Below are 22,984 nucleotides of genomic sequence, written 5' to 3' on the forward strand. Positions count from 1 at the left end.
CGGACCCTATTTGGATAGTTGGATTTTTTCCGAAAAAAGGGTCTATTTTAATTAATTACTGTATGTGTAGAAATAACTATTTTCAAAGAAAAAAGCTTTTATCAATGAAATTAATAATTTTACAAGAGCTGTACATTAATTAGTACAGTATGTACGTACCGTACGGTAAATGAATGTCATTGCTTGCTAAACATCTCGGTCAAAGTAAGCTGTCAGACTGTCATTATCACGAACAGTGAAGGAAGGGAGGACAATTCGCGGAGGGAAGGACAATAGCGCGCACAATCTTTATTTTGCGAGTCGCAGTGCGTTTCCGTCTTAATTTTTTTTCTGAATTTCTGAAAGCGATTCGGATAGTCGGAGTTCGGATAATTGGAGTTCTACTGTATTAATCGAACCGGGTTACGGTCCCGTGGTAGAGTTGCGAGCTCACGAATAAAAGGTCCACGGTTAAAATTACACTCTACAGCAACTCGATTCCCATGTTTTTAGCACAAATTATTTACGACTTCTAGGAAATGATCTAAAATATAGGTAGTTTTACTCTATAATACTAAACTATCCCTGGGCAGAAGCGTAGGGTTAATCACTTTATCTCAACCTAACAGATAATCGTGATTCGCTGCGTTTGGTGTTACAATACGGTGCCCTATGCACCAATGGGTGCGGATGATATGAAAATGATGTACAAGAACAGTTGGAAATGTATCTAATTACGCTTCCATAGTAAAAGTGATCTCATTAGAAATCAGAACAACACATCATCATCTATTTATTTATTTAATAAAAGACAGTTTCTTACACATTATTTGAGACGTAATTCCCAACTCCAGGGGGCTAAAAGTCCTGTGTTGAGTTAGGACGAGCAAATAATTGACACAGACACATGAGTATATCATCACAAATATTTTATAGGATCAAAAACACAACAATAATAATAACAATAAAAAACAAATATATGGCACATCAATATGGTAAACAGTAAACTCAAACATTCAGAAAATCATCTAGGAGTTTCCCACTCAAATCCCTCCCACTAAGGAAAATTCGGTCCTTAACTCCTCTCTTGAAAATAGTTTTTGTCCTTGAGAGTTAAATACGCCCCTCCAAAAATATTGAACACTCTCGGTGCGATAAAGGAGAAATGTCTCTGAGCAAAAGCCGTACGGGTTTTGGGTACGACATAATTCGTACTCTGGGAAAATCTCGGACAAACATTTGCTGAGATCTTTCCTTATTGTTCGACCAAAAGTGTGTAAGTGCTTCTTTTAGGTACAATTGTCTCATATCTTGCACCATCATGCATTGGAACAGTTGTTTTAAAAACTTCTCGATGGTGCATAGAGTACTGTATTTTTATTTTGACGGGAGTTGCTTATTTTTTGCTTTGACTATTAAACGCGAGACTTAAAAGTAAGCACCGTGTGGTGCTCTGATTGAAGCTATCTTGATCATTTGGTAAACAAAGATAAGATGATCTGTCATACGCTTCTGACCCTGTCTAGGAACTAGAAAGATTAGAGCAAAATCACCCATTTAAAAAAAAATGTTTGATATAATTAACTCAAATATTTCAATTCTGTTGTCATATTATTTTATTCGCAAAAAACAAGTTGTGATAGTGACGTTGAAACCCCGGACCTACTGGATATTGTTAATTTTGATAAAATCTATTAGAATTTTTCGCAAAAAATCGGAATGATAGTGTGAAATTTTGATCTAAAATTTTTGCAACAGAGAGGAAAAAGACTTTTGAGAAGGGAATATGGAAGTCTATGCATTTTCAGGGCTTATGACCTGACATTGTTGGTTTAAGTGGCCACTTCACAAACTGTGTAACATCCTTAGTTCCTCAAATCTTCCAACTGTCGACTTTTAGAAGTAAAGAACCTAAAACATTTATCATGTGGGTGAGATTCATCTGGCTGAACCCAATTACCTACTAGGCAACACCTGAAAAAAAAAATCCAATTTTCATACTTCTTCTTTTAACAGTTAGCAGATTGTTGTTTTCTCTCTCTATTGCAACAAATGTAGATCGGAATAACTCCTTAGGGAGGAAATTCAAAGACATACTCAAAACATTGTGTGAAATTTCAATTAGCAATGTGCAACAAGTATCTACTGTTTCGAAGCTTGATATACTCATGATATACTCATGACAGGATACATTTTATCCATAAACCACATGTTTAAATCTTGAAATAATAGTTTCATGACGCGGTCTTCTTCAAAATGGTGAAATGAAATGCTCGAAGTGTTGGATTACAGGCGACTCATCCGCATGGCAGTCTCGTCCTGGGACAAGAACGACTTCTCAGTTTCCATTCCGGAGGTTGAAGCAGTATTAGCAGAGCGGAATCGAGAGGAGCTTCTACCCTGGGATGTCGACCCGTAACGGAACAGGTGGTATCTGCAAAATATTCATCACACATTAAGAACCATACACTGGAAGGTTTTCATGATAATCATTGAAGAAGATGACACGCTAACATTATCATCACACTTGTGTGTTAAGAGTTAAATGGTTGCAGGAATTGAATAGTAAAATTACGCAGTGAACATAAGCTGTTTTTGTTAGTTGCTAGGGTTTTTCAGCAATACCCATGAGTCAAATTTTGCTGTTATTTTAACAGAAGCTTTGTATTGTTTGATTGGTCAAAATCTTTAATATTACGATTATGATTATAAAAGGCAATTTAAAAGGTACAGTATTTCGATCTGAAAAGGGAAGTCAATTTAATTTAATGTGTTTCATTTCGTTTTTTATGTTTAGTACAAAACAGTGTTTGTTGATGCCATTCCTGGTCGATTAGCTTTGATTTCTATCGTTCCCTTTTCTAAAATATTCCAATCGTTTACAAAACTGAATGATAATTTATATTTTTTACACAATAAAGGTCTGCTTTTCCGTTTATATTTGATTAAGATGGGTCAAGGGAAGGAGAGAAATGAAAAGTAATTGTCCCGGAATTAAGTTGATAAATGCTGTTTTGTACAAAACATCGAGTTTTTCCGTAGACATATAATTATGTTAACAAATAACTTAAAATAAGATTTTTTACGACTAAATGCCTAAAAATGCATAAATTGGTACAATACTATAAAATAATCAACACCATAAAAGGCATAATAAGAAAAAAAAATATCTCGAATTTTCCAGATGTAAGTTGTAATATTATTATAATTGTGATTTGTTAAAAATTTTATTGACAATTTCGATACACTCAATAACGGGAAGACAATGAATGATTTGTGTTTGATACGAATGAAAAATTCGAGTTGTTTTTTTTAAGTCAATGCTGTACCCAACGTTTACGTAGGTACGTTACACCCTGTTCCAACAAAAGTGTGAAACATCGCAATAATTTTGACTTACAGTTTGAAGCGTTTTTTTTTTACACGTTGACATGTAATAAAGTATTAATTTATTATGCGTTACAAACAGTTTGCGGCGATACAACGCGCCGTAGGTACTAGCGTCGAGAATGGTAAGCGCAAATCAAAACAGTCCGTTACACGTTTGTTGTTAAACTAAAATCAATCCAAAAATTTGGAATACTTTACTTTTGTAATATGCAATACTCGTATAGCTAAAGGGCTTCTCTAGATAATTATTATTTTAAAGAACATACAATATTCATTACGCAGATTGTAACGTGCGAAGTAAGAAATACTTTAAAAATTTTGAACAGGTAGTAACGTGATTATAAAAAAACGTATATCTATTAAGTCTATAAGGATACGTATACAAATATCAACGATAAATTAATACTACATAGATGAGAATACAAAATAATACAGTAAATAAAATCATTCCTGAAAAAAAAAAGTAATTAAAACATTTCCTGTGAACTATTTGCTATAAATGATTATCATGCTTTTTATATTTTATTACGTATATAAATTTCACAACTCAAAAAATAACGCGTTGATGAATTTTAACATGAAACAAATTATTTGTTATATAAATAAGCGAGGTTATGTGAATTAACAAAAAAATAAAGCTGATTTTGAAACATACAAGTAAAATCTCAATCAACCTTAACATTTATCAAAACCAGTGCAGGTAATTACGAATAAATCTTAGTAACAAACAAATACATACATCATTTTACGAACATTCTCATATCTGATACTAAAATTTAAAAAGTTCCAGGGTATGGTATATGACATCTGACATCATGGTATATGATATCCTTGTGCCTTGTATTTTCTGATTTATTTATCTATTCTAAACTAGAATCTAGTTTTACAATCTTTGATGAAATCAATACTATTTAACAAAATGACATTTTTAACACAGTAAAAAGGTTACACACACCCATAATATTTATATTGGAAACAAACATATATATACGTACATCTTAACCAAACTGTCAAAACAATGATACTTAAAAAATATCGCTTTTTTACCGATTGAAATACTGAGTAAGAATAAAGCACATGATGACTGAACTAACTAGACTAGACGAGACATAAAATGACTAGACAATATTAAATTTCTAATGTAACCCTAACGGGTTTTTTAAAATTGTAAATAAATAAATAAAAAAATAAAAACAATAAAAAAGTATTTTTTGCTAATAGGGAAATATCGATAAAAATATATGAAATAGATTTAGAATAATTAATTGTGTTTTCAAAATCAATATGGATATTATGGAGATCATTTTCGTACACAAATTTTAAAAGGAACTCCAAAAAAATACATCGCTAGAAAAACGCAAAACGTTTGGCCTTGACAGTTGTCACGTCAAGATTCGTGACAATGTTCTAAAACAATTTGAATCGTCAGGAAAAAATAAACATGAATCGTGACGTATTAGGGGCGTGGCCAATGGCATGACCGTTTTTGCGTGAATTAAAAACTACAAATCTAATAATATTTTTTATGCTACCAAATTTTATTTTACTGGACAGTATTTTAAAGACCTTTATTACTTTAAAAATGTAAAAAAAAACACTTTATTTCCCAATTGTAAATTTATCTTGATGATCATAATACCAACATTCAATGGACGAAATTATTAACTACCCACAATTATTGAGACCAGCAAGTCGTCAGGATACACTTAAGTTACAAATAGTGCGTCATTTAGCTCACACAATAGACCGTTAACCACAATTCACAATATACCGTTCAAGTTGCGATAGAACTCTTTGAGGACAGCTCTTTATAAGAAGTCTCATCCGGGCCGTTTTGTTCGATAGAATTGACTCAATCCAGTTTACAGATGTCGAGTCAATGCCTCGTTTCGTCATTACATGAGTAATGATTTCAGTTTAGGTTTCATCAAAAACTCTCTTAAAATTCAAAATGGCATAAAAGGCAATTTCTTTGTCTTCGAATACCTTCTCTATTTTATTTCTGTGGACTCGCTTTTATGATAGGCATGTTGATTAACACAAAAAAAATGAAAAAAATAATTCACCTTATCCATAGTTTTAATAAAGAAAGAGATATGACTGATTGGTCTGTAAGACTTAGGCTGTCACATACCTCTATTCTCAGAATTGGGTATAAAGACTACCCGGACTTTGGTTTAACTGTTTGTTATGTAACTTTACGCATAGCTAGCCTTATTTTTATTTGACTAGAATAGGTAATATGACGTCTAATATCATTTTATAGCAGAGCAGAGAAGATGTCGTTTCCATATGCTCTCTCCGAGTTTCAAATGGCATAAAGATGTTCATTGCCTATGTAAAAGACAAAAGATGCTTTTCTCTTATCCTCAATCGCAGATCTTTTAATGTTCCTCGCCTGGACAGGGTGATATATCTTAAGTATCCAAGAATAATGAAAAAATATTTTGACAGTTTGGCGCAGTGGCCGCATCAGGTTGCAAGTGCCAGAAGATCAATAGGGAGTTGCGTTAATGGCAGAAAGTATAAACCGGGTTAGGTCATTCCTTGCGCACGATCAACCCACATACACATAGTACCTAGTCCAATCATTTGTGCTGGAAGGAAATCGTGGTGAACAGGGACGTCGTGGACTTCCATACCCGGATACCGAAGTTCTCCTGAGGAGAGGTAGAACGGCTGCTGCCAACTTCCGCAGCAGGGCTGCTCTGTTGGGAAAGTAACCTATGCATACAGGTCGTGCAGATGTTGCTACCGAGAAGCCGCTGCTTATTCGGGTACTTGATGCTATATGTACTGAAATATAAGGGTGTGATGCTACTACAAGCATGCGTACCTAAATTACAACCTACGTTGCAAGAGCATTTGAAAAAGGTTAAGTAATTCGCTTTTTGTTTTTAGATTTGAATGATGATAGAGGCTTGGCAGTCTGGCATAGTTAGAACAGCTGTAACTAATCACTGTTATTAGGCTGCGGTATGCCGTGGTGCAAATTAATAAAAAATACAGAGCAAATTGCCTTAACCATAGAGAAAATATTGCTTTTAGATTTTTATTGAATAGAGAATGTTACTTTAGTTTTAAAAACATCCAGAATTTACAGAACATTCCCGAATACCAGATTGGGTTCCAATTTATAGACTTAACTCTAATTATTACAAACCTTTAAATTAATTTCTCAAGCAAAAAAAGTATTGCAGATTTAAGCAATATTAACAGGATCGCCATGCCAAGACTCATTAAGAATATTATGTTGTTTTGTAAAAAAAATACTAGAAAAGTTTTTAAAATATTTGTGAATAAATGCTCGAGCAGGTATTGTTTGAAAAATAAAATAACAAATACGGTTCTAAGATAAGAGAAGGAAATTACAAAATGAAGCGAGTAAAAGGTGGATTGTTTACGTCTTTTACTAATATCTGTTCCGCGATTCTCTGGCTCTTTGAGCTCCGTGCGGTGCTTCTTCTGCAAATCACATCACAAAACAAACAGATTCATTAAACTTCCTTAACCTAGTATATTTATCAAACTTAGTAATGAAAATAAGACAGTATTTCATTTCAGAGCACAACGTCAAATCAGCATGGCAACAGATTTCAACTGTGTCGTAAGCTGTGTTATAAATAGCATCAAATACTCGAATCGTGTTGATTTTGATGGACCAAAATACCTTTTGATGAGGAGATTCTTAATCTTCTTCTTCCATACGAAGATGATGAAGATGAACAGTCCCAGCAAGGTGTTGGTGAAGTCAGTGACGATCCAGAGGTAGTGAGATCCGCCGACCACCCAACTAACCCATTCAGCCACCCAGTTGACTCCCATCACCAGGAAGAGTTTCAGGTAGAGGTTAAATCTGGAAGACGAAGATTTCAGTTATTTAGATAGGAATAAGTTAGTTGATATTAAAAAATGATAAGTAGAATCTAGGATGACCGGAAATATATTAAAATTATTATACAGGTTTTACAAAGACACCTTTTTACGTTGTTTCAAAGACACCCCGATTCAGAAATCTATCATAAAAAAATACCAATCAAACCCAAAAGAAAATCTTAGTTCATAGTTTTATTACATTCCCACGTTAACCGGAGAATGGTGAAATTTGAATGCGAGTAAGAGTAGAGGGGGCTATGATCCTGTGGCTAGTGTCACGGATTCACGAATCATAGGTCCGAGGTTCGAACCCCTCCCCTACCACAACCTGATTCCCGTTTTCTAATAGTAATTTATTTACAACTCGTTGAAAATGACCCCAAAAAATTATATATGGGTAAATCATAAGAACGCAAATATTTATATTTAATTAAAAAAAATAATATTAAAAAAAAACAGAAAAAGCCCCAACAGTCAAAACGACACTAGTCAGTACAATGAAGGAGTTCAGTGCAACGGTAAATTGCATTTTACGAGCGGTAAAAATTACAGCTGGAATGGATTTACAAAAAATAATTGGATTTTCAAAACTAATATGGATATTGTGGAGAAATATTTTCATACATTACTTTAAAAAATAAATTATCAAAAAATATGTTCCTACAAAAACGCTCCTTGTTTGGACCTAATAATTATGACGTCAAGATTCGTGACGATGTTCTATTTAAATTTCAACGGTAACAAACAAAGTTTAAAATTTACACGAATCGTGATTTATTAGGGGCCTTGCAAAGGACCGTTTTAGTGGGAATTCAAAATTATAAATTTTAAAATATGTTCAATGTCGACAGTATTTTATAGACCCTTATTAATTTGAAATTGTAAAAAAAAACTAAATATTTCCCTACAGTTTTTAAATGCACCAATTTTGGAATTATATCTTTAGTATTTTTCTCAAAATAATATCCGTCTTGAACAAGTAAAAACATTTGTGAATCTGGCAAGCATTTTTTTAAAAGATGGAAGAATAGCAAAAGATGTTGAAAGGAGAGTGAATGCGGGCAACAAAATGAACGGCGGACTAAGCACTTCACTTGCTAATAAAAATATGTCAATCGACGCTAAACACTTATGTATGGAAGTGAAACATGGAACTGGCAGAGGGAGGATGAAAGCCGAGTGAACGCGGTTGAATTGCTATCTCTTCGACGAATGTGTGGGTAATCAATGTATGATAGGGTTACGAATAATGAAATCAGGCGAGAGTGTAAATCTGAATCAAGTATAATTGATAAGATTAAAAAAGGGCCTCTCAGATGGTATGGTCATGAAGAGCGAATAGTAAAACAAGTATATATGGCGAAAATTAACGTGAGACGAGGACGACCAAGGAAGACGTGGCATGATCAGATAAACCTAAATATTAAGTCTGGTCATGTCAAAAGCAGACGGAACCGATGGGCAAGTATGACAAGATGTATAAGCATAGAAGAAAAAGCTAGGAATATTTGCCATAATAGACGTATGAGGCGGTTTATTTTCTTTGCCTACCCCTACGGGGAAATGGCGTGATAGTAGTTGTAGTAGTACTCAAAATAAATTACCATTTACTTAGTGTTTCTTACTAATGGAAACATGGTATTTGTAATTAGAAGATTGGTTATGTTTGATCAACACGTAGTTAGTTTACCTCTGTTTGTCTTTGCTGTACTGGTCGTGTCTAGAGTTGTCTCCCGACTTAAGGACGGCGGTTTCTCTGTTGATCTGAAGAATCTTTAGGGTGGTGCTACCGAAGAGGGCCAGGTTACATACCACCAGAACTATAACGGGCATGTAAAAGTAAAATAGCTCAGCTCGCCAGTCTGTAATCAGAAAAACAAATTTATTTATTATTTCACGTTTTACATAAAACTTAAAAAAAAATATGAATACCTCACTGGGCACAACCCGTGTCGAGGCATTCATTTACATGATTTAATATATGATACTTATAGTGTTTTAAAAATATATATAAAATACATATAAAATATTACATATTCACATTTAAATCCACACAGATATATGTACATATATAATAGTAAGAGAGAAAAAAAAATCAAAAAAGAAAGAAAAAGAAAGAAAAAGAAAACAATATTATATTATTAGTACAGCTCAAACATTTAACTACTGCGCAGACATTAGGTCAAGTAACAAGCTATTGTCAGCTCCCGGTGGCCCAACATCCGCACAAATGCCAAATATACGAGTATATGACAAATATTCATAGAGACACTGTGTGGATACAAATACGAAATGCAAAAATAATTATATATTAACAAGTTTACTGCTTTGGTGGGGTGACTATCTCGAGACAGTTTTCGGAACCCAAATCAAGTAGCCATTTTTTTACAAATAGTTTAAATTGCTCAAGATTTTTATCTGATTTTGTGGCTAATGGTATATTGTTATATATTCTTGGTCCAAGGTATATTTGACTCCTTTGACCAAATGATGTTGTCATTTTAGGTGCTATGTATAGCTGTTTTCTTTTAAGACGCGTTTCATGGCTCGTATTGTAAAATTGCTATTATTGGGAAGAATTTTTTTGTGAACTTTTGCGGATGGGTAAAAATTTATGACACTAATAGCCTAAAAAAATTAACGATGCAAAACTTTTCAAAATACACACAGATCTCTTAATTCCTTTACAGCACACAATGGTAGGTGTAGTGGTCAAGAGGCTTGATTCACACACGGAAGGTTCCGGGTTCGATTCCCGGTGAGAACACAAAAATTTGATTTTTCTCAAGTCTGGGTGTGTTGTGATGTAAATCACCACTGTACTTGAACGTAGTAATGCGGAAAGCAGCTAGTGCACAATTTTGAAAAATGAGAAATTGATGTTGTCGGGTGCATTGAGGTCAATTCTATGTTCTGCTAAAAGCAACTAGACCACTTTCAAACAAAACAACTGTATGAATCACATTCTGAAAATGGTGTCCATTTTTAAAAAAATCTTTGGTCCGTCCATAAGGATATGTTTTTTTTTTAAACCACACAGTTTACCCTAAAAATGGCTCCTGCAATGGTAGCCGAAACGTCGGAACAAATCCAACTTACACGGGATCACTAAAAAAAATACATAATGTTATTAGTGACCGTGGAAACATACGCACTTATTTATTCAAAAAGTGAGTCTTGGAAAGATATGAGCTTGGTTACTTCAGCTAAATTTCCTGTAAAATAGGTTTCTTTTTTTTTTAACACTAAAATATTTACACTGCGGATAATTTTTATTGCAAAAAATATATACTTATATTTTATTTTTATTTTTATTTTTTATTATTTTATTTTCTTTTATTCAGGAAACATACAGTACAGTTACAAAGTTTAATATTTTACAAATTAGACTTAATTATAATGGACCAGTGAAGTTTCCATATTATAAAGCAATTATATGTAAGGTTAATTATGAAAGTACAAAAAAGAGAAGGAAAAAGAAGAACATAAATGAACGTTGTTTAATAATTAAAATATAGTGAAAAAAAGATATTTTAAAGTTTGTAGTTTATAATGAGTATTTACAAATGGAAATAATATTAAAAATGAAGAGAATTCGTAAGAGTAATTGAAAATTAAGAATTGAAATAAAGAATGAAAAACATGCTCAGATGTAAAAATAAAATAAAATAGTAATAACATTTTTTGAAAAAAGGAAACACATATTTATTTTAAGGGATTCAAAGAAACGATGAGAAGAATCTTTAAGTGAAATATAAGACAATAAATTTAGGTCAATTTAAAAAACATCTTCAAAATTAATGACACATTATAGTAAGAGCAGCAATATATTGATTTCTATTTACATATGTAATATAAGTAATTAAAAGTAGTTTAAAAGTATAAAAACATGCCAATGCAGCAGAGAAAAAAGAAAAAAGATGTATGTATATGTATTTATATGTATGTACGTACGTGTAAATTTGTACATATATTCATGCTGACATCTAGGAATAAAAGAGTTTGAATAATATTGACTTTAAAAGCGTACTATTATAAGAATGCTTAGGTTTACTATTATTAGTAATTCGAAAGAATTCTTTTTATCCAATATCTCATGAGGCAAGCTGATACACTGAAAGAAAATACGGGAACTGATAAATAAATTTCTACCAGAAACGAGTACACATGTGTTGGCAAATTCAGTACGTGTTTTCAAACCGCTGAGATTTCAAACGCTATCTTCATCGGTACGTATTGAGATGGTATAAACAAACTTCAATATTTACTTACAAAAAAGTATATATTTGTATAAAAATTCAAAGTTCTTCGGTAAAAACTTCGTTGGTAACCTATAAGTGAACATGTTTAGAAAAAAAAATGAATATCATATTTAATGTTATTTGTACATTGGCGGGCTTATTGCCAAATGGCAATTTCTTCCAACCAACCAACCAATAACAAAATAGTTTTATTTTTATAATTCAAGTTACAGAACATATTCAATAGAAAAAAAGATTAAAAAGCAAAAGATATACATATATTAAAATTTAAATAAACGTAATAAATTACCTTAAATTACTCAATGGAAAAAAGGAAAAAAAGAGGAAAGAGGAAAGGAGGAAAGGAGGAAATATTAAGGAAGAGAAAGGAGATGTTTCTTCAGACGTGATTTAAACAGAGATAATGTAGTAACATCTTTGATGGTGGATGGGAGATGATTCCACAGTCAAGCCGCATGGACACTATATGAGTTAGAGAAGTAAGAGGAATTGTGGATGGGTATTAAGAGAGTGCCTTGAGAATGAGAACGAAGAGGTAAACCATGAACTGATAAGCGTTGAAATTTTTCACACAGGTATATAGGAGCGTTAGGACTATGAAGTACATTGAACAGAAGTGAGAGGGAGTGATAGTCTCTCTGTTAGTCTCTCCCTCTATTTTTCATACAGAAAACATATTTTTAATAGTAGATAAAATTGAAGATGCGTTATAACTTTCCATTATAATACGGGCCCAGCGCCTCGATTATGAACATTATCTTCATCTTTTCATGTCGAGACGGTATCCTTAACTTCTGCACTATCTGTATCTACCTCGGTATATTCTTCCTACTTGTCATATGGAGATCATAATATGATCGACACAACCCAATGAATGACTGCAAAAAATTAGTCCGCGTTCTTTACGTCATTTACATAAAAAATAGTTCACATTCATATTGTAATAAAAAGGCTTCTGTGATAAAAAGAGCACACTTCAAAGTGATTATAAACTCCAATAAATCCTAATTCAAGCAAAAAATGCTCGCTTAAACATGAGTTTTATACGAATTTTGGAAATACCTTAGACGCTACGCTTAACGATCGTCTGTATTTATCTACCGATTGACTACAAAGCCAGCTTCTTTAACGTATCGATACCTACATTCAGAAATATAGTAAAACAGATGGAAAAAATGTTAATAGGTCAGAACCTAGCGACATTATTTTATGCATCTAGGCGTTCATTTTAGCACACTAAGCGTTATGTCGGAATTGAACTTGTCTTCAAAATTGACTTATTTTTCTTTCACATTTTCAATAGGTTTTTAAGAAAAAAGTGACAACCTCAAAACGATTTAAAATTTGAGCATATCGTAATTAAAGGAAAAATTGCTCTGTGGAACAAATTTTTTGTCCCTTTTAATGAGTAGATAAACGTATCGAGGGTTTCTAGACCCGTCGGTATAAACCGATGATGGAGGTAGTATATCTTTGTAGCCGGCCGGGAGAATTTTTTCTTTAACTATGACTTCATACTGAAGCTATGTCATTTTAGTGAGTAGATATGTGTACCGTGACGTACGCTTCTCCTTATTTCATATCGTTGTACTTACCCAAAACTTAAAGGTGGGGGGGTCGGTAGTGTATCTTAGTAATCGCTAGAGAGAATTTATCTTCAACTATAGAACTATACCGTCAAGGTGAAGGTATGACGTCGTTATCTTCCCATGAGGATACGGGCCCAGGAATGCATACAATAGTATACAATATGTATATACCAAATACAACAAATAACAAATAAACACTTTGGTTGGAACAGCGCGAGCGTAGAAACAATAAACACACGCGCACAATATTGTTAGTTGTTACATTTCTCACGGAACTCTGAGCAAATATCCTCCTCTCTCTGAAGGAATATATTATTATTCAACATTGATGTTAAAATGGAGTGTTAGAAAATAATCTATTTCTGAGAAATATTATTTTAACCCAAAGAAATAGAAATGTTTGCCGAATTCAAATGCGAATCGCAATTAAATGCTGTTCAGACAAATATCCACGGCCCGTACTTCAATGGAAAGTTAACATTTATTTATAAAGTATAATTACGTTTTTGGACTTATAATAAAAGAAATCAAACACTTTATTTATTTTTTACAAGCATAAAAACAGAAATTTATAATATTTTAATCACGTATTAAAATCAAAAAGAACACCAACCTATTGTAATATTATTTATACAATTTCCACAACAATTATCTAAAGATATAAAACTATAAAGCTTCATTAACTATTTCACAATACATTCATGTATGTCAACAAATACTTACTTTAATAATATTTTTAGTTTGTCCAAATTTTTGTAAACAAGGACTGGATTCAACTCCCTGGGGAGCTGTTTATATCAACATATTACAACAGAGATGAAGAACATTTAAGAAAAGGTAATATAGAAGTCTCGGCATCTACAAGGCTTATGACCTGTCAATGGCTGGTTTAAGTGGCCACTTTACACACTGTGTAACATTCACCATTCTGCCCATATTTGAACATCTATATTCCTTCAATTTTTTCATCTGTTGATGTTTGTGAAGTTAAAGAGCTAAAAATTTTATTTATGCGGGTGAGATTCATCTAATTGAAATCATCGTTGCGATTCTTACTTTATTGGCAGCTGCCCTGAACAAGGACCGAGTGCTGCAATGGAACCAGTCGCGCGAGTTCTTAAGCCAAGAGATGCGCCTTCTACATGCACTGCGTCTTCCTTCAATCCTTCCCTGTAGAATGACTCGTAAAATTTTATATTTTTCGCCTTTCATCACATGCCCAAAGTACTTAAGTTTTCTTTTCTTTATAGTCTTCAGTACCTCTTTATCTTTTTCCATCCGTCGGAGAACATCATCGTTTCGGACTCTATGCACCCAGGAGATTTTCAATATCCTCCTGTAGCACCACTTTTCAAAGGCTTCGATCTTTTTGAAGTGTTTTGGGTGAGTGTCCACGTTTCGACGCCGTAAAAAAGTACTGAGAAGACGTAACATCGAACAATGCGCTTTCGGAAGTCTAAATTAAAGTCTCCACTGCAAAGAAGGTCACGCATCCTGAAATAGCAGTCTCGCGCCATCTCTATTCTGACTTTGATCTCTTGCGAGTGATCCGATTTATCATTCAGCCAGCACCCTAAATATTTATATTGATGAACTTGCTCAATTACCTGCGCTCCAAATTTAAAGTCATTGGGAAAGTTTGTGGCTTTTTCCGAATAACCATACATTCAGTCTCGGAAATATTCATCTCTAGCCCTTTATTCAAACTTGCCGTGTGAACTTTGTCCAATAATAGTTGCAGGCTTTCCACACTATCTGCTTGAAGGACAGTATCATCCGCGAATCGGATATTGTTTATAATTTGTCCATTTATGCTAATGCTGTTTGTTAGTTCATTTAGCGCATCTCTAAAACTGGTTTTCTAGTACATATTAAAAAGGAGAGGAGACAGAATGCATCCTTGCCGGACTTCTCGACATATGTCTATATCCGATGTAAATTCGTCATCCACTTTCACTGCAGCTTTTTGATGCCAGTATTACCAATTATCCTTATATCTCTAGAATCTAGGTTGTTTATTTTTAAAATTTCTAGAAGTTCTTGGTGACGGAGTTTATCAAAAGCTTTGGCATAGTCTATGAAACATACGTATGCATTTACGTCCATGTCGCGGCAACAACAAGCAATTGAATACAACAGAGAGCTTCTTTTGTACCATATTCATTCCTAAAACCAAATCGTGTAATTTTTTTTCTAATTTTTTCCCAAACATTTTTAATTACAGGTACCCGATGAAGATATTTTAAATTTTCATACAAATATATACATTTACTTAAATATCGATTATTTTTCATTCCGTCTCGATATGTACCGATAAAAATAGCGTTTGTAATCGCGGAGTTTTCTATAATCCCTAAAGAGCGGTTAATTTGGGGATATTGATTTTTTCCGTGCGACTAATTTTTGCTTCATATATGGCCAAACATGATTAAACGTCAAAAAATATAAACACGTTTCCAAATTTGGCGATTAAAAATCACTGATCTTTTATTTTTTCAATAAATTTACATCTGTTTAAAAATAGCTATAATTAAGAATGTTTCATTCTTTTATTGATATGGTATGGAAATATCACACTTTGAGCCAAGCAATCTCCATGGATCTTCTTCGAATAACAACCAGAGGAAGACCGAATAATTCGAGGGGTAGTGCAAAGAGGTAACCAGATACCGAGGTGCGGCCTGGGGGACGTCTTCCGAGACAGACAGACCTACAGCTTGAGGATGATAAGAGCTGGCCCCAACATACCATGGAGACATTGGGTTGGAATGGTGCCAGGGAAAAGAAGAAGAAAAAAAATTAGATTTTTAAAAAACAAGAATTACGAATTCGCATACCTTTTCTCCTGTCTAACAATGTATGTAATTATTTACATGCCGATTTTAGTATGCATTACTTAACGGTTGTTTACGGGTTATTTTTTTGTTCTCAGCACGTTATGCAAACTGTAAAATTTACATTTAATATAAATTAGAAGTTAATAAAAAGAAAGCAGATAGCTGCTAAACTGCCGATATGTACAGAAAAATAGATCCATATTATCCGCAAAAGTCGTATTCAACAAGCGAATTGCCATATTAATGGGTGAATTCTGACTTCAATTTGTACGGCTTCTGGGTGCGTAAAACAGTGCATGAAATCTCACTCTAGTATTATTTTTAGGAACATACAAACTGATCTCTTTCAGTATATTTGGATTATATATACTTCCTGAAATCAGCCTATAGAAATGTTTTCCAAGAAAAATTTGACCCTAACATCATTTTGAAATTCAGCTGATAATTTACATATTTTGTAATTACAGTTTATTTGTATTGTTTCATATGTTGAAGCTGATAATCGTTACGTAATGTATTTATTTAGATAGTTATAAGAAAAATCTAAACAACTAGTTTTAATAAGTTATAATTGTTTTTTTTTCGAGCACTTGCCGAAGAACCAGCACTTGTCCACGCCGAACTGGGGGCGCACGTGGTGCTTGGGGATCCCGGAGTGGAACTGCATGAGGGCGCAGACCCCGGTCAGGACCGTGGGGGCGCCCCAGGCATACAGGCAGTACAGCAGGAAGCGCCGGCGCTCCGCCACGCGCCGCCCCTGGCGCGGGGCCCGGAACCCGCTGGAACAAATTAAAATTTAATATTAATACATTACAAATAAGATGAAGAACATGTTATAGCAAGAAAGACAGAAATCTAGGCATTTAGAGGTCTAATGACCAGTCAATGCCTGGTTTAAGTGGCCACTTTATACCTTGAGTTACATTCACATTCAATATTTTCATTTATGATCTATGCGAAGTTTAAAAAGTGATGCCTTTATTGATGTCGGTGAGATCCTGATCGAATTATTTCAACTACATACTAGGTAACGCCTGAAAATACTTTTTAATTTTTAAACTTCTTCTTGAATAAGCTGGTTTTATCAACAACATTTTGAGTTTGTCCAAAATTTTGTACATAAGAACTGGATTCAACCTTCTCGATAGTATATTATTAATATGTTACAACGGAGATGAAAGACATTTTATAAAAAAATTAGACACAATTAAAATATTATTGACTAAACACATAATATGTAATAGGTATGTTTCAACTGAGTATAAGGGGGCATTGTGAAGATGGACTTAGATTAAATAAAAATATAAATGTGATAAACAGGTAGTTAAATACTAAGATAAAATAGGATGTAAGTAAAAAAACTGTATAACCTGAAAAGCGACCTCATTTTTATCCCCATATTCAAGGGGTATAAATTATTCCTCTTCCTATGACTAAATGTTCCCATTTATCAAGCTAAGCACTGGCTAAACTTGGGTTTGCCAAGGTAAAACCGCCAAAGTACCTTTTACTTTTATATTAGCGGAAAGATAAACTGTTTTTCGATATAAATCGGTTTGATAACCCGCGCTAAGCAGGGGATAAATGCTTTAAAAATACTATTTCAACTCGTTGACCCGCCCGATACTAAATTATTACACCCTTCTTTATACAAGCACAGGGTTGAATCTTAATATATCGATTTTACACCGGTCATACAAATAAATCCACACACAGTAATCATTAGATGGATTAATTTATTATGTCTTATTTGTTTTATTTGTATTTCTTTTATTTTATTTTTATCAAGAATATTATTCAAATTACTAATTACTTCATATTTCATATTGTTACGTTTGAAAAACATTTAAGCAAAGGAAATACAGAAGTTTAAGTATTTACTTGGCTTACAAATTGTCATTTACAAATTAAAATGGCCACTTTGTACGTTGTCTAATATTCACCATTTTGCCTATGTTTGAACACCCAAGTTTCTTCAATTCTTCTATCTGTTGATTTTAGTAAAGTTAAATAGCTGAAACCTGTATTATTGTGAAAAAAAAAATCTGAAAAAAATATTGCACATACTAAGCAATGCTTAAAAACAATTTTGGACCAGGGTGTAAAATGACCACATAAACCAGCAAATGACAGATTTTAAGTCCTGTAAATGCCTAGATTTCTATATTTCCAAATTAAAGTGTTCTCCATCTCTGTTGTAATTTGTTTATCTTACTAACTCCCTTGGGGGTGAAACCCAGTTTTTTTTCTATAAACATTTGGATAAACGCAAGATTTTAAAAATAAAATAAAAATACTTACAACGTCTCACAATTTTGTCTTTTCAAGAAGGTTCTTCTTCATTTTATTGTTTTAAATAACCGAATTTAGATTTTAGTACAGTAGATAAACATACATAATACAAACAAAATTGAGGTACCAAAATCGTACCACAATAATTGCGGTAGGATTTTGGTTCCACAGTTATTCAAATGGGTTAACATGAAAGGGGTTGCTTTTATGGCTAAAAAGACGTTATTACAATTTCATTGTCGGGGCTAGATTATCACACTGACCACAATAAGATTTATCGTACTAGCTTAAGTAAGATACAATACTAATTTTGGGGGAAATTATGAGAAATTAACAAACGCAAGAATAATCGGGTTTCCGATTTACGTACACAATGTGTAACGTTCTTTATAATACTATTTGTAATTTGAATGCAATTTTAATATATTCAAATCTTGTATTAGCTTGTATTGATCTGAGGTCAAAACATGCGAATGTTAAAAATTTTAAAGTAGTTTTTCTTAGATGTGCGAGTGAGAATTTTCAGTTTTGTGAATCTCGCCGCTAGATGGCAGCGCAAGCATTCGCAAGGTGCTCATGGAAGCTCAGCTATAGCTTTTATTATACCATAATATGAAATGAGGGATCCCAACTTTTTTATTTTTATTTATTAAAAGAAAACAACAGCCATAATAACAAAAAAATACAACATTTACAAATAAAACAAAATTAAAGGCCAATTATAGTTTTCTAAATAATATGTTATGAATTATAACTAAATACATTTTTTTTTAAAAGCATACCTTTAAAAAGCTACTCTACATCATTCCACTAGTAAAAAAAACAATAGTTATGAAATAATAAAATAAAAGAAAAAGTTTTTGGTTTACTCGGTCTTAAAAATACTTTTACCGGCGGATCCACACGGAGTAACCCAAGATCAGTCTCCCTCCTTTCTTCTTTACCAAAAAATGAAATGTTGGGTAGGTACAGTTAGATAAAATAATTATTATTATTTCCGATTAAGGTCGTAGCATTTTCTTTATGGTTATATAGAGTGAGGAAATATCTATCGATTTCAGAAAAAAAGATGTAATAATTTAGAATTCTGGGAAAAGGATGCATTCTTATTGTTATTTGTGCTTGAAATACCAACACGAAACAATTGTTGCAGCCAAGATGTACGTTTAGGGATACGAATTTTAATTTTCTCAAGCAGTTGAGGGCAATCTAAGTTGTTGCATATTTTGTAAAGGAAGACGGTATCATTAACGATTCTTCTAGATTGCAATATATCGATTTGGTTATGTACTGCAGCTTCTTCGTAGTTATTAAAATGTACATTTTGACGATAGTTTACGAGTGGGTGCTTAATTTTATTTTTCTAAATTCTAAAATATATTTGGAATATTGGGTATATTTTTTAATGATCGTCCTTCGGTTCGTCAGTTTATATGACCGAATGACTACGGCAGAAATCTTTTATTTCCATTACTTAAAATAATGCGTTGAAGTTCAAATTTTTGAAAGGGTTCTGGTGCTGCAATTCTTCAGCTCGTCGGATTCTGTATTAGATCCTGTCTGAACCTCCTCAAAATAACTTTATGCTTTTCACGTATAAGAGACGTGGTGATGGTGGCATGCTAACATAATATATAATATTGCTTTGGTACATTAGAATTCAGAATGCGTAAATATTTTTATGGATTAAAGTCAGAAAGATCGTTAAAATCACCAGGAAAAATAGTACAATATAGTAAATAATTACTTGGGGTTATTTTGCCAAGTGGAAGGTTGGTAAAAATATTTTGTGAATCATTGAAAATAATATGAATAATTAATTATCATTTTTAAAAATATATTGATTTCGAAATGTTAAAATTGACACCAAAATTTTGATAAAGACGTAATACAATATTTTTTTTTGAAAAATCTGTAATTTAGAAAAAAAAATAATTTACCGTTTTAATAAAAACCTTAAAGGTATGTTTTATTTGATAAACCTATTCATTTGATTTCTTCGTCTCTGTTAAGATATCTATCAACATAAATATCGATTTTATTGAGTGAAATGAATAAGTACAATAATAAAATAAAAATTTAATAAAACACATTTGTTTTTTTTAACCGCCATCTTTTTTTTTATCGACCGGTTTTTAAATTGAGAACCGTTTTTTCAAAACTTGACATTTGCTTGAAACGCAATTTGTCAGGAGAGGGTTTGTGATTGAATTACGCCTCTCAATAAACTTAAACGTCATCTAATTTATAGAGTTTACAACTTTCTTTTACAGATCAACAGCACCCAGTATAAATTATAAAGCATCAATACAATTTCGTGTTTTGAAAAAACGATAAAACATTGTTAATTTTAAAGCCGGTTTTTAGCGAGTTTTCGTGAGTTTTTTTTCAGGTAATCGATGCTTTTCGATACTGGCATTAAATAAATGTTTAAAAAAACAAATTGCCATGGGGGGCGAATATCGCGTTTTGAAAAACAAACCCCAATTATACTCCAGTAAAAAATTTTAAAAAAAAAAGTTGTTTTATTTAAATTTTAATTATAATGAATAAACACAACGTAAAATTTTATGACACGTATCTTTTGGTTTAATTACAGGATTAAGGTTACACATAGTGTGGACAGGATTAATAGGAACATAATATTCTATTCCCTACCCTAAGTATGGGATTACAATATAATGCTAGGGAAATTACTAAAGTAATTAATTAGTACAAGAAGGATAACATTGCATGTATATACAAATTACTGTAGATAGTGGACTTAACCTCTTCTGTGTACAGGATGTTTCATTTGAAGTAACAGTTTAATTAATTACTGTTTTTATTTAATGTAGGAAAGTATATTACAAATACTATTGCTACTTCTACTACCATCACGCTTTTTCTCCGTAGGGGTTGGCAGAGAGAATGGACCGCCACACATGTCTATCCTGGCATACATTCCTAGCTTATTCATACATTTTGTCATGCATGCCCTTCGGTTCTGTCTGATTTTGACATGACCAGGCTTAAGATTTTGGTTTATCTGATCATGCCACATCTTCCTTGGTCGTTCTCGTCTCACGTTACCGTATATTTTCTCCACATATACTTGTTTTACCATTCTTTCGTCGTCAGTTTGTTCTACATGACCAAACCATCTAAGAGATTCTTTATTAATCTTATCAATTATACTTGACTCAGGTTTACACTCTTGCCTGATTTTATTATTCGTACCCTGTCATAAATTGATTTCTCGCACATTCGAGATCGCAGTTCAACCGCGTTCACTCGGCTTTCATCCTTCCTCGGCCAGTTCCACGTTTCACTTCCATACCTAAGTGTTGGGACTAAAACTCCGTTGTGCACTGCCAGTTTAGCTTCGATTGGCATATTTTTATTACCAATTACTGTGTTTAGTACTCCGTTCATTTTGTTGCCCGCATTCACTCTCCTTTCAACATCTTTTTCTCTCTTCCATCTCTTGAAAACATGCTTTTCTTCTTCTCTTCAATTCTTTTCCACATCCGCTCCTAAGTGGAGCATGTGGACATCACTAGCTGCTTCCAGGAGATCCAATTGCCAGCTAGCACTCTCGTTTCTTCCCATGTCAATCCAGCGCCCCCTAATTCCGTCGAATAAAGTCAAAAGATCGTCATTGACGGTCTTCCAGGACGGCGTGATCCCGCAAGTTTAAAGAAGAGGCAACTAGGGTTTAGGTTCTCCTGAGGCATGCGCAGCACGTGTCAAAGCCATGTTCACCGCCGCATCCTCAAGACGCTCGTTATAGGAGGCTGCTGCGTTCATTCTCGGACTTCAATGTTAGTTATAAAATGCTTTTCAGATACAAAAATTCTTGTTCGAGACATTCGTTGTTTACATTTATTATGCAGTCAGTAACCTTACTTCCCCTTACCATTACAAGCATTCACAAATTACTATAGCAATTTATTATCGGCTAGCTTTTACCGCGGCCTCGCTCACGTGGTATTAGGGAGAAATTATTTAGGTAATCGAATAGTTGTGCTGTTTATCAATAAGAGTTTTCCCGACGGAATGATATATTTTATCGGGTTTATAAATAGCTTGGTCTTCCAACTATCGCTTTGAAAGAAACACGAAGATTCGTTAGTTTATGGAGACGTAGCATCGTTATTTTGTTCCCAAAATCCAAAACCCAAACAAACTCAAAACCAAATCGAAAAGTAAACATTTTAGAAATTTACGGAATTAACTTCAAAATGAAAGAAGAAGTTTAAAAATTGAAAAATTGTTTTCAGGCGTTGCCTAGTATGTGAAATAATTCAGTCAGATGAATCTCTTCACAACAATAAAGGTTTCAGCTCTTTAACTTCACTAAAATCAACAGATGGAAGAATTGAAAAAATATGGATGTTCGAAGATAGGCAAAATGGTGAATGTTACACAGTGTGTAAAGTGGCCACTTAAACCAGCCAATGACAGGTTATAAGCCCTGTAAATGACTTGACATCCATATTCCCTTATTTAAGGTATTCTCCATCCCTGTTGTAATTTGATAATATTATTTAAGTACCCAGACCTAAAACTAGACATATAACTTTTATTTAAGAATTTCATTATAAGGCGAAACAATAATTGTAGTCAGATCTTTCAAAAAAAATAATTTGGACGACGTTTCAAAACGGCATAATTATATGATTTCCTTACCTTTTATCAGCCTTAGTTTTTTTTTTAATAAATGCAAACAATTATTGCAAATTAATAACATTTATTTATGGTAAAAAATAATAAAAGT

The 22,984-nt window shown here is 33.1% G+C and overlaps 1 protein-coding gene across 1 annotated transcript in view; it reads right to left on the minus strand.

Moving 5' to 3' along the window:
- Window positions 1–891: 891 nt before the first annotated feature.
- The window catches only part of LOC148277725 (G protein-coupled receptor Mth2-like), a 149,173-nt gene continuing 127,080 nt past the window's right edge, over window positions 892–22,984 (minus strand). The window contains exons 5-8 of the mRNA XM_088232495.1: window positions 16,528–16,712; window positions 8,936–9,107; window positions 7,040–7,225; window positions 892–2,413 (exon numbers count right to left, since the gene is read on the minus strand). Coding sequence (XP_088088621.1) covers window positions 2,266–2,413; window positions 7,040–7,225; window positions 8,936–9,107; window positions 16,528–16,712 — 691 coding nt within the window. The 3' untranslated portion in view covers window positions 892–2,265. The remainder of the gene's footprint in view (window positions 2,414–7,039; window positions 7,226–8,935; window positions 9,108–16,527; window positions 16,713–22,984) is intronic.

This window comes from Micrasema longulum, unplaced genomic scaffold (assembly GCF_059751315.1).
Source record: "Micrasema longulum isolate JH-2025_06_02 unplaced genomic scaffold, ASM5975131v1 h1tg000988l, whole genome shotgun sequence".
NCBI lineage: Eukaryota > Metazoa > Arthropoda > Insecta > Trichoptera > Brachycentridae > Micrasema > Micrasema longulum.